Below are 12,596 nucleotides of genomic sequence, written 5' to 3'. Positions count from 1 at the left end.
GCCGGAACTGGCCCAGTTCTCCTCTGGGACTTGTCATCATTCGAATGACATAACTTCTCTTGTTATCTGCCTCAGACCCTAAAACTTGCACATACTAGTACTCCAGGAGATTCACTCTGAGATTTGTCACAGTGTAACTGATACAAGATTTTAGGAAAAGAGCAACTGCGTTTAATTCAGTTCCTTTGCTTTACCAGTAGGAATTACCAATATATCTTCAGTCTTTATATCTCTACTGACAATGACAAAGACGTTTTACAAGAAAGTCCTCTTGATACTTCTTACTTTTTCCATTCCTCTCTTATCCTGTATCCATCCCCAGGAGTTGATGGCTTGGGGTGCCAAGAACACAGGCTCAAGTCCCAGCCTTGCTATCATATTCTTTTCTCTTCCCTTCGAAATGGGAGTGGCCTCCCTCCAGTGGGTCCTGGCACTACTTGGTGTTTTCCTGCATTAATGCCTCTTAGGTGGAATCCTGGACCAACAGCAGCAGCCTTCCCTGTGACCTGTGACCTGATTAGGGATACAAATTCTAAGGCCCTGCCTCTGGCCAACAGAATTAAAGGCTTTGGAGTAGGCCCAGCAAGAAGATTTGGATTTTGGTTTGAAGAACTCTCAAAAATAACCCCAGAGAAAAGGATTAATATTTGATAATGTAATTGCTTAATATCCCCAATCATATATGTAAGTTCCTCAAGCAAAATAGTGTGAACTGTCCTCTGCCCTGTCAGGGTTTACAAAGACCAGAATAATCTTCACAATGTACGAAGTTAAAAGAATCACCACAGTAGTGGACTTAAGAAGGAGCAAAACGACTTGGGGTCTAGCAACCTTCACTCCTGCTCTTGGCTTTTTGGTCCTATCAAAGTAAAAGGCAAAAAGGACCTGCTAGAACTAAGAGTATCTAAAGAAACAAATAATGCCCCTGGGTCATATGTATTGATCTGCAGGGTTTCACTTTAACCTCAAGCACAGAAGTTTCCAGTGAGACTGTATCTGTATTCAGAAGTCAAACTGATGTCAGTCACACCACAGAAACTCCATCTTTGTTACAATACTCTCATAGGACATGCCTCCCTATCAGTCATAATGTTCACTTTTTTATGGCATTTTTTGGTACCATCTGATAATTTATTTTTTATGTTAATGTGTTATTAATACAAAGAAAATAGATCGAATGTACTTCATAAATGAAATTCTAAGAACATAATGATATTCCTTTGCACCTTCCCTCTCTCTCTTTTAGTTTGTGAGATAACATTTTTAATTTACATTACAGTTGAGGGCCTAATACTCCACTAAATAAAGCGTTCAGCAAGTGAAAAGTAAGAGGACCGTAGTTCAGCGGGAATATAGGCAAGGGCCATAAACAATAATCAAATGAAAATATGACCATTGGTTTTATGTGTGTTCCCTATGCCTGCATTCTGTAGATGTCATGAGAATGTGCCAGGAAACGCGTTAAGTTGTTATACATAAGTCTTTTCCTATAAAATTTCCACTGAAGACTGAATTTCTGCTCTTAATTTCAAGAATTAACTGTTGCCAAAGAGGTTATTTGTAACACAGGGCCACCTCTGAGCAATACAAGCATTTTGAATTCATGAACACTGGCCCCAGATTTCACATGCCAATGTTTTATAACTAATTGCATGAGAGTAGACAATCCGTTTCCATGAATTGTAAGAGAATGCTCTCAAAGGAATGGTTGGATGTAGTAATACTGCCAACTAGAAATTCTTTTCAAGATGTTTTATACTAATTAGACAAACTAACAAGGTAAGGACTCATGTAAGTTTTCTGCTAGTGAGTTTCAGAAGACACACGTGGGTGGATGAACTGTACATTTAAAATATTCCTCCATCATTTTTGCATTGATTGTTGTTTACTGGGGAAATGAAGAACATTTTGAAGCTTTGAGAAAAGAGCAAGGGAGTCTGAAATGCCCTCTGTGTGTTTGGTAGAAGAGCGGTTTGTTCAGAAGGAGCCAGAGCCACATCTGTAGACAGACACACACACACACACACATGCTGGCTTTCCAGTTATGCACAAACAAGCACACACACAGAGTGCATGCCTGCACATATTCAACATCACCTCCATTGTCATCTCTCTCCTCTTCTCCCTGCCTTCCAGTATGAAAGAGAAACCAAGGATTAATCTTGTTTTTCTTTGGAAGTCAGGAGGTTGTCATGTTTAAATCCACTTTTTTATTCCAGCCATTTGGCAGGCAGTTTCCTGGCAAGCAGTGAATTGCTGTTCATTTACAGTATTGCCTTGGCCACATTTTCTTTCAGATGACTATTCCCATGTTGAGAAGTAGAATGACATGTATAAAACAAGGAAAATAACATCTTCCTGAAACACACCATTGTATTTAGATGGAGTTAGTTGTGCCCTACAATCTCATGTAGGCCCGGAGAGTTCACCATTCCCCTAGCCTAGCTGACATAATAGGGATGGTTGACCCCAGGTAGCCAGGTGAGAGAAACTCATGAGAAGGAGAATTGCCCTTGGGACTTCAGGGACATGCGGTGGAGTCACCAGGGGCAGGTGAAGCAGTGGATGGGTGAGCAACGAAGGGATCAGAACTGCAAAGAGCATCTTCAGCAGAAGGAACTTGATTTTGAGTTTTGAGATTGGGAAAAGTGAGCTGGGTTCATCATGACCAGTACACTGGACTTAGCTAGGGAGGTTTAAAAAAAATATTGCAGGCTAGCCTCACCTCAGAGATTCTGATCTGATTCTGAACTGGGGTGGAGCCTGGGCCTTAGAATCTTTCAAAACATGCCAAAAAATACAGTAGTCTGAAAAGATTAGGAGCCACTCCAGTGAGTGTATTTGAGTGCTGTGTTACAGAGAATTTTGAGAGAGCATCAGGAGGATGGAAGCTCCCTCCACATCCATGAATATAGTGGCAGAAAGGATGGACATATGTGGGAGTTTTGGGTTATTTCTAATTCTTCAGTGACGTCTGAGTTAATACAAAGCTACAGGCAAAAAGTAAATCCTATCTCAGTATTTTTCAAAATGTGATTTTGGGATCCCTCTGCATCTGAAAGATGTGTGGCAATTGCTAAAAATGCATAGGCCTCAGGGCCGGCACTGTGGCTCACTTGGCTAATCCTACGCCCACGGCGCCGGCATCCCATATGGGTACCAAGTTCTAGTCCTGGCTGCTCTTCTTCCAGGCCAGCTCTCTGCTGCTGCCCGGGAAGGCAGTGGAGGATGGCCCAAGTGCTTGGGCACCTGCATCCACGTGGGAGACCAGGAGGAAGCAACTGGCTCCTGGCTTCGGATTGGCATAGCTCTGGCCATAGCGGCCATTTGGGGGGTGAACCAACAGAAGGAAAACCTTTCTCTCTCTCTCTCTCTCTCTCTCTCTCTCTCTCTGTCTAGCTCTATCTGTCAAATAAAAAAAAATACATAGGCCTGACTCAGTTCTTCCCAATCAGTCAGTATGCAGGAAAAATAAATTGGAAATGTTCACAATTTTCCAGCACATGGAGGTGGAGAAGCTGCCTTGTCTTCCAGACCATCAGAGCTGGGCCTTCGAGTCAGCAAGGATGCTGTAGTTGAGGTCTTCTCTGACTCTGCATGTCTCAGTACAAGGGAAGAGAGAATCTAGACCTTTGGCTGTGGTTCAGGAATAGGGTGAAAAATACCCACCAGAGTTTTAGATCAAGGCTAAGCACAACAGTTGGCTGTTAAGAGCTGTTGTCAGATCTGCCTTGCTGATCTGTCTGCTGCAGACCAAGGCTGGATGATAGCATCATTACGAGGACATGCTCATGTGTATCCCACACAGGAACCCTATGTAATGTTTGAAATCAGTGTCTCCATAGATGGAGATGGAAAATGATATTGCTGATGGCTTTCACATGCTGCAGAGGTCCCCTTCATGCATGGGTCAAGAAGTTAACAGATGATCTTTCTGATACACCTGAGATTCTAGCCTGGGTCATAAAATTAACAGATAATCTACTCCTTCTTGTCTTCCCTAGACTCTGACAGTCTTGAGGCATTGCCTATATTCCATTCCACATTATTTCTCTATGGCCCAGCATGATTTTCATCCATACTAGGCACTTAATGCACATTTGTTAAACGACTGAATGAATGGAGATTAACAGCAGGAAATTAATTTCCAAATTAGTTTCCTTGTAAATCCCACATACATATTTAGACTAATTTCTTTAGTTGTCTCCTCAGAGATGAACACTGCTTTATTATTCACCAACCAAAAGGATAGTTTAGAGATTCAGCTGGAAAGTGGTGGTAGATTCATGTAAAAGACTTCTGAGTTAGGCGAAACCACATGGGCTTTACGGCGGAAGCCTGGTCTGAGGTTCAAACACTGCCCCAGCCTACCTCTTCCTGTGGAATAGGGGGCAGCGTATTTACTTCTCAGCTTTCTTACCTTCTTATTTGTGTCTTACAGGATTGTTTTACAAAGTAAATGAATAATATCCATGCTCAGTGACTTATATTTGTTCAGGGATATTGGATACACATACGCAAATACTTCTTATTCCTTATATAAGTAAAATTTCTTATTCTAAAACTATTCTTTCTTAATGGCTTACTTGATAGCTTCTGAAGTTCCACTGGCCCGTTTGATATTTAATATTTCTGGGGTGACTATTTTATATTAGGTTCTGTCCTAGGTGGTTTCTCTGATTGTCTATCAACTCATGTCTTTTTTTTGTTGTTGTTTAAAAAAATTTTTTTGACAGACAGAGTGGACAGTGAGAGAGAGAGACAGAGAGAAAGGTCTTCCTTTTGCCGTTGGTTCATCCTCCAATGGCCGCCGCGGCCGGCGCACGGCGCTAATCCGATGGCAGGAGCCAGGTGCTTATCCTGGTCTCCCATGGGGTGCAGGGCCCAAGGACTTGGGCCATCCTCCACTGCACTCCTGGGCCACAGCAGAGAGCTGGTCTGGAAGAGAGGCAACCGGGACAGAATCCGGCGCCCCGACTGGGACTGGTGTGCCGGCGCCGCAAGGCGGAGGATTAGCCTGTTGAGCCACGGTGCCGGCCTATCAACTCATGTCTTGTTCACCACTTGAGAGGCAGACAGTTTTCTTCCCAACTTTATGTGTGATTAAAGTCTATTTGCTCCCACATCTCAGCATCTGTCGGTGTTTCAAGTCAACACGGTCAGTTTTTAAATCTTTCTTGTAACTCTGGCTCAGTGTTGTTCCTGCTTTTCCCCAGCTGTCTCAGTGCAATAAACCAAGCTCAGAAGCATAGAAAACTTCCCAAAAGCACATGATCAAAAACACATGCTTTTTCCACCAGGTTACCTTTTTGATGTGACAAGTGCTTTTCATGATGAAACAGCAGGTGCAGGTGTGAAAGCAAGACTATGAGGAGAAAAATGTCTTCACAGAAAAGTCTCTTGAGTTCCTCCCTCCATGGCCATCCATCATAGCCCTGGCTGTCTTCGAAGCCTGGCAAGAATTGGTGCCACACCCAAATCATCTCCTTGTTTTGGCCTCTCTTTAAGTCTTAGGGACCCACAATCCCAGCTTCTCCTCCGACTCTGCCTACCCCCTTATGGGGGAAGAAGAGCAAAGTCTCTTGTAGGGGGAGTCAGCCATGTATCAGAGGAGTTGGCTTCTCTGAAAGAAATCTTCCTGACAAGGAAATGAGCTATACTAGGCTCTGCTCCATGTCCTGGGGAGGGGTCCTTACAGAAGCCAAGGAAGGGTACAAAAGAAGCCAGGGGCTTAAGGACTGTCAGCTTGTGATATGTGCCTCAAATCCCTTTGGCCCAGCCCAGCTGCTGCTTTTCCTTTGATTGGAAAGGAAAGCTGGCAGGTGACACTGGAAAGTAGACATTATTTGTTCTCATTAGCTGGGCCTACCCAGTGTGTGACTATTTGCAGCCTAAATGCTTAGGACATAATGCTAGTTTGAGGACAGTGGACATTCCAAGCATCATCCTGTGAGCCTATTAGAGGTTGCAGGCACAAGCTTGAAATAATTGTTATAGTGTTGCATCTGGGAAGCTTAACTATTAAAAGTATGCAGGAACAAAACCTAGGAAACTGTCTTTATCAACACTGCAGAGGCAAGCATTTGTGCAACCTGCCTGCTCTTCTGCAAAGAATCTGTGCATCCTTCTGGGTAACACAACCGCATGTCAGTAGGTAAAGAAATAATGCTTCTGTGGACCTTTGTTCAATTTTCAGGTAGCAAACAATTGTCCAAAGTACATGCCAGAAGGATCTATATCAGATAGAGGGTCTGTAAGCCTATAGGGCAACTGCTTGGATTGCAAAGATATAACATATTTCCTCCTGTGGGCTGTTACAGTTAGGATATTACTCTATGTCTCCTGTTAAATCATGGATAGAGCTGTTTTATGTGACCACTGTTACACAGAATGGTTTAAGTGAGGGACCAGTTTGGAGGAAGAAAAGAAAATATTGATATTGGGCAGTTTTATGAAAACGTAAATCAAAACTAGAGTTCCAAAAAAGGGAAGTTTTTTATAGTTTGAATTAACGTTGGCACATTGTTCCTGATTCAACTTGCATGAATAGTTCAGTTCTTATGTTTTGCTGTATTTGCTGACAATAAAATAGGTGATATATTGTTTGACTTTAAATTCCCAGTTACTTAGGAATTGCAATGAATGTTTCAGAACTTAAAGATCTTTATAGTTATGAGTGAATTTGAGAGAGGTAAAAAAAATTAATCACTGCTATAATCACATACAAATAGAGGAAAAATAAAACACCAGTTCATGAAAGTTTGGCTTATCTTAGGCTATGGTAATTCTTTTTGTGGTTGAGAGGTGCAAAGAATCTTCCATCTGATTTACTCCCCAAATGCCCACAACATCTGGTTCTGAGCCAGGCTGAAACTAGAAGCCAGGAACTCAATTCTGGTCTCCTGAGTGACAGAGATCCAAGTACCTAAGCCATCACCTGCTGCCTCTCAAGGTGTGCATTAGCAAAAAGCTGGAGTTGGGAGCAGAGCCAGGACTCAAACCCAGGCTTTCTGATACAGGGTGTAGGTATCCCAAATGGTGTCTTCATTGCTCTACCAAAGATCTGTTCCTCTATGGTAGTTCTTTAACTCTGGCTTTATGCAAAACACCTATGAATACTTTTTCTTTAAAAGCATGCTTTCAATAAAAGATTTCTCTGTTTAACCACTGTAAATTTGGAAAGGCTTTATGATGGGGAAAAAAAGCCTGCTTGTGCATAGAGTTTAATAAATTACTAATAATCTGATTCTAGTCATTTGCTATCCCTGTTGTGAATGCCCCTTAACCAAAAGTTGATGACAGCCTGTGCTGTAATTCTCTGTGAGCCTTAGTGGTAGCCAACTGACATTAAGGATGTGCTGTTTTGTCAATATTGAGTCAAGAAACAAGCTGTGTGAAAACATTGTTACTATTATCTGTTTCACTGTCCTAGACAGGGAAATAAGCAGGAAGCAGAAATAGTTTGGCATCACCAAAAATAGCTGTGCTATCAAGAGAAAAAGATGACAGTGTGGCCAGTAGTTTTGACTGAATGTGAGGATTTACCACGATGCTAACCTGTTTATCACTATGTGCCATAATTGTGTTTCTTGCCAATCTGCTACCAAATACCAGACATAACCAGATCCTAATCATCTAGCTTTGCCTGTAGATACTCATAAAATTTGTGTTGAATGGATGAAGTAGGAAGATACACAGAAGATCTTTATAGAATATTTAAATATCCTGACTTGGTCTTTTTCAAAAAGATTTATTTATTTACTTGAGAGGCAGAGTTACAGACAGAGGGAGAGACAGAGAGATCTTCCATCTGCTGATTCACTCCCCAAACGGCTGCAACAGCCAGAGCTGGGCTTATCTGAAGCCAGGATCCAGGATCATCTTCTGGGTGTCCCACACAGGTACAGGAGCCCAAGCACTTAGGCCATTTTATACTGCTTTCCCAGGCCATCAGCAGGGAGCTGGATTGGAAATGGAACAGCTGGGAATTGAACCAAAGCCCATATGGGATGTTGGCACCATAGGCAGATGCTTAGCCTACTATGCCACAGCACCAGCCCTGGCTTGGTTTTTAATGCTGTTAGTTTCAGATATCATACTAATTTTCTACAATTTATACAATGATTGACACATACTGCCCAGTTATCCTGCTTATTTTAATGTTATCAATAATATCCATTTAGGTACAAAATTTCAAGTTTCTGGTCAAGTTTAGGAGGTGCTGCTTTGGCAGCTGTCTTCAAATTCTGCAGATGTGATGGAAATCATAGTCCATGTAGAAACAAAGAAAGGTTATTGAGAGAAAAATGCCATGTCCTTGAAATATCAGGGACACATTATTAGTTTTACCTGGGGCCCTTAGCCGAAATGATGTTAGATGCCGATTCCTAAATCAATCCTGGAAAGGAAACAGAAATGGCCAGATTGACTTAAATCCATCAAGATTCACCTCTTTGGGTTGAGGAGGAATCCAGTATGTCCCATGGCCTCAAGCTGCCAGACAGCTGAAGGAAATTAGGGTTGTTGGTAAGGATTGTGTTGGTGACACACTGGCAGAAAGGCAAAATTACAGTGACTATTTTGTTTCTCTCTCACATATGGAAGTTCAGAGGTATATCGCACAACGTAATAACATCATCCAAAGCAGCCTTCTATTTTTCTGCTTAACCATATTTAATACGGTGACTGTTATTGTCAGTGTAGCTGCCGAAACTCCAGCCATCTCTTTCTTGTCCCAGATAGGATAACAAAGAGGGTGAGCCCCTGTCTTTTTATAGACATCCTATAAGCCTAAGAAAATAGCCACCATATATGTTACTGACCAAAACTTTGTCACATGGGAACTTGCAGCTACAAAGAGGTTGAGAAATGTAGTTAGATGCACTCAGCCCTCCCCTACCCATCCTCAAGTGGGGTTTTTTACTGAGGAAGAAGAAAATGGATATTGTAGTCAACACGGACAGACTGTTTCAGGCAGCAACAATTAGAGGCCAGCATAAGTGAAAACATCAAGGAGGACAATGGGGCACATGGGACAAAATGAGTTGTTTTTGTTTCTGACCATTCACCTTCCTCTATTGCAAATAATTTTCTGCAGTGAAGCAGTCAGACAGCAGTGCAATAGGAAAGAGATGCAAAGGACATTATACATCAGCAAAGTCTGGAAACTGTGTACAGATAATTAGGATTGTGTTTTGCACTGTATCATTTGCTAGCTTTCTTGGAGTACTTTACATATGAAAGGACATTATTTTTTCCAAATATGGAAATTTGAAAGTCAAGGCATGAATTATCTTTCTAGCTTAACCATCTTAATTAGCAACAAGGTCACCTTTGGAAAAAGCAAAATATTACCTAGAAGGGTAAGCTTATTAAGCAAAGAATCAGGTCTTGTAGAAGTAGGGGAAAGAGGGAAATGAGGAGCTAATTAGCTACAGTGAGCTGTGCAAAACTTATTGGTCAATTAGAGTCTGTGTGCCTGAAGTCTCATTTGTAAGTGACATCTTTTTTGTTTATTTTTTAAAGGTAGCCAACCAAGTTGTGCAAGCTCTGCTCACTCAAAAGGTAGGCCACTTTCTGGTTTTATTCTTCTCAAAGTGCTTCTGTGAATGCAATGGAACTCACAAAGTCAAACTAGGAAATTGTGATTGACCAGTGCAATGCTTTTCCATTTATTCATTTACTTTAAGACCGTGTTTCAGATGGTATATCAAGGCACATAGGTGACCAATAAAATTGTAAAATTCAAATTCCTGGTAAAGTAGTGAAAAGTTTTAAAGATGAAAGATTTCCGTGTTCCCAAATGAGTCTAAACACATCATTTTTATTTCACAGATACAAACTTTAAATAAGATAGCAGATTTTTCCATTTTCTATAAAATGGATGTCCTTGTTTTTGGACAGTGCTAACAGAAGCCTCAAATGCAGCAAGAGAACTTGGAGGTTAGAGAAGTTGTATAATGTCTTCAGGCCTTTGTTTCTCATGATGAGAAATGGGGATAGCACCCTATACCTCCCAGGACACCTGATAATCCTGTGAAAGCAGGCATAAAGAGCAGTCTCTGGAAGAGTCTGTTTGTGGTAAATGGCAAACTAAATGCTGCACATGTAAGATCTGTGCCTATTGCTTTGCTACTTCCCTATCCTACCTTCAAGACAATATAAGATCCTGATATTGGGGAAGAGCTGATGAATGTGATCAGTGTTTGCCTGACTTTGGATGGTTTGCTGAATTTTATGAAATGTAGACTATCTCCCTCAGATTTGTTGATTCTGATTTCTCTGTGAAATGGAACTTCTTCTCACAAAGGCTATCTTAGATCGTGCAGCATGTTCAGGAAGATGTTTCTAATGACAGCAAAACATTTGATATCACTGTGATTTTTTTTTTTAATTCCAAGCCATCGCTTGCAGAATTGATCAGTTTTCATAGAGATAATGTAAATGTTATTTTCAAAATTTATACTCTACAGGCACTGTGATAATAGTTGTACTGGACTTTCTCCTTTTTATGTGGCTTTATTGAAATAATTTTGACTGCTTGAAGTTCTACCCTGATATCACATAAGTAAAGATATTCGAATCCACTTACATAGAGTTAGTATTAGGTTCTGTTGTGTGGCACAGAAATCCAAAATAGTGGTGTCTTAAAGAAGCTAAAATGCCACTTCTTTCTCACATATAAATTTGCAGGTAATCAATTCAGCGCTGATGTAGTAGCTCTACTACATAAAGTCCATGGGATCCCTGCTCTACTTTGTTTAAGATTTATTTTATTTATTTGAAAGATAGAGTTAGAGAGGGAGAGGAAAAGAGAGGGACAGAGACAGAGATAGAAAGACTGGCTCTTATTATTCCTTCGAGTACAACCTATATTTCCAAAGTCATTCTGTGGTCCAAACGGAAAGTTGTAACTCCAGTCATCACACTGAGGTTCCAACCATCCAAATCACAAAAAAAAAAAAAAAAAAAAAAGCTAAAGAATATGAAGAGAGGAAAGGAAAGGACATATGCCCATCATGTTTTAAAGATTACCAAAAAGTTTCATACAAAGGTACTTCAAACAACTTATGAAAAAAAAAATGGAATTAAACAATAAGTTTGTTCCACTGCCAAAAAAAAAAAAAAAAAAAACAACAACAACAACAATCCAAGGGCTGGTGTTGTGGTCCAGCAGGTTAAACGACTACATGGGACATCCACATCCCATGTCAGAGTGTCTGTTTCCAATTCCAGCTACTCTGCTTCCAGTCCAGCTAAGAGGTGCAGTGGAAGATGGCCCAAGTACTTGTGCTGCGGCCCATCCAATGGGAGACCTAGACTGCAGTTCCTGCTCCTGTCTTTGGTCTGGGCCAGCCCTAGCTCCTGCAGTCACTGGGGAGTAAATCAGTAGATGGAAGTTCTCTGGGTTTCTCCCTCTTTAGGTATCACTCTGCCGTTCAAGTAAAATGAATAAATCTTTTCTTAAAATTTACAATGTATGCGTAGTTTGTCCATAGTACATATCTTCTGTGAACTTTCTCTCTCTCTCTCTCTCTTTTTTTTTTTTTTTTTTTTGATAGGCAGAGTTAGACAGTGAGAGAGAGAGAGAGATAGACAGAGAGAAAGGTCTTCCTTTTTCCGTTGGTTCACCCTCCAAGTGGCCTCTACGGCTAGAGCGTTGCAGCCAGCGTGCTGCGCCGATCCGAAGCCAGGAGCCAGGTGCCTTCTCCTGGTCTCCCATGCGGGTGCAGGGCCCAAGCACTCAGGCCATCCTCCACTGCACTCCCGGGCCACAGCAGAGAGCTGGACTGGAAGAGGAGCAGCCGGGACAGAATCCGGCACCCCAATCAGACTAAACCTGGGGTGCTGGTGCTGCAGGCAGAGGATTAGCCAAGTGAGCCTCGGCACCGGCCTTTCCGTGACTTTCTAAAGGCCCCCTTATGTGACCTTACTTAGCTGTCTTTCAGCAGACCTTAGTCACACAGCCATAGCTGAGGGAGCTAACAGAGAAGTCTTTGTTCTGGGGGTTGGCCCAACAGAAAGTTGATAGTCATAGCACTGTGGAAGAAGGGAAGAAACAGATACCCAAGGGCAGCTCACAACCTCTACTGCAACACACTGGGAATGCCTTTCCTTTTTCAAAGGCTGGAATTCCCCCACTGCTTTCCTCCTGTTGGAAACCCTATGCTCATTTAATTACATGCCTAAGGAAGGCAGGAAGCACTGTTGCAGCTTGGTGTGCACCTTTTGAAAGATGTCTCATGCCTGTCTTTTTCAGTGGTGCCTCAGGGAAGAGACAAGGGACCCGTCAGTTACAGTAAAAAGGAAAACGTGACCCAAAGAAAATAGCTACCGAATCCAAGTAATAACTGGTAAACAGATAAATCCACCTCGGTGCAGTTAAGCAGTAAGGCACCGAAAGCCGTGCCCGCTGTGAGGAATCAGACCTCAGGGACGCTGTGCAGCAGGAGATGCCCGGGGCTCTCAGAAATCCCGAAAGAATCGTGCTCTGCCGAACCATGCGCCTCCCAGTTTGTACAGGGACTATAAAATGGCTACAAAAAGGACCTACAGTTTCTCTTTAATTAAGATCACAACATAGGAAATAAAATGTA

General features: G+C 41.9%; 1 protein-coding gene across 7 annotated transcripts in view; it reads left to right on the top strand.

Annotated features, from left to right (window-relative positions):
- Window positions 1-12,596, top strand: part of NCKAP5 (NCK associated protein 5) — a 957,082-nt gene that overhangs the window by 755,647 nt on the left and 188,839 nt on the right. For all 7 annotated transcript variants that reach the window (XM_062185802.1, XM_062185829.1, XM_062185796.1 and 4 more), the window contains one exon: window positions 9,526-9,564. In XM_062185802.1, coding sequence (XP_062041786.1) covers window positions 9,526-9,564 — 39 coding nt within the window. The remainder of the gene's footprint in view (window positions 1-9,525; window positions 9,565-12,596) is intronic.

This window comes from Lepus europaeus, chromosome 1 (assembly GCF_033115175.1).
Source record: "Lepus europaeus isolate LE1 chromosome 1, mLepTim1.pri, whole genome shotgun sequence".
NCBI classification, from domain to species: Eukaryota; Metazoa; Chordata; class Mammalia; order Lagomorpha; family Leporidae; genus Lepus; species Lepus europaeus.
This window is presented reverse-complemented; position numbering and strand designations above follow the sequence as displayed.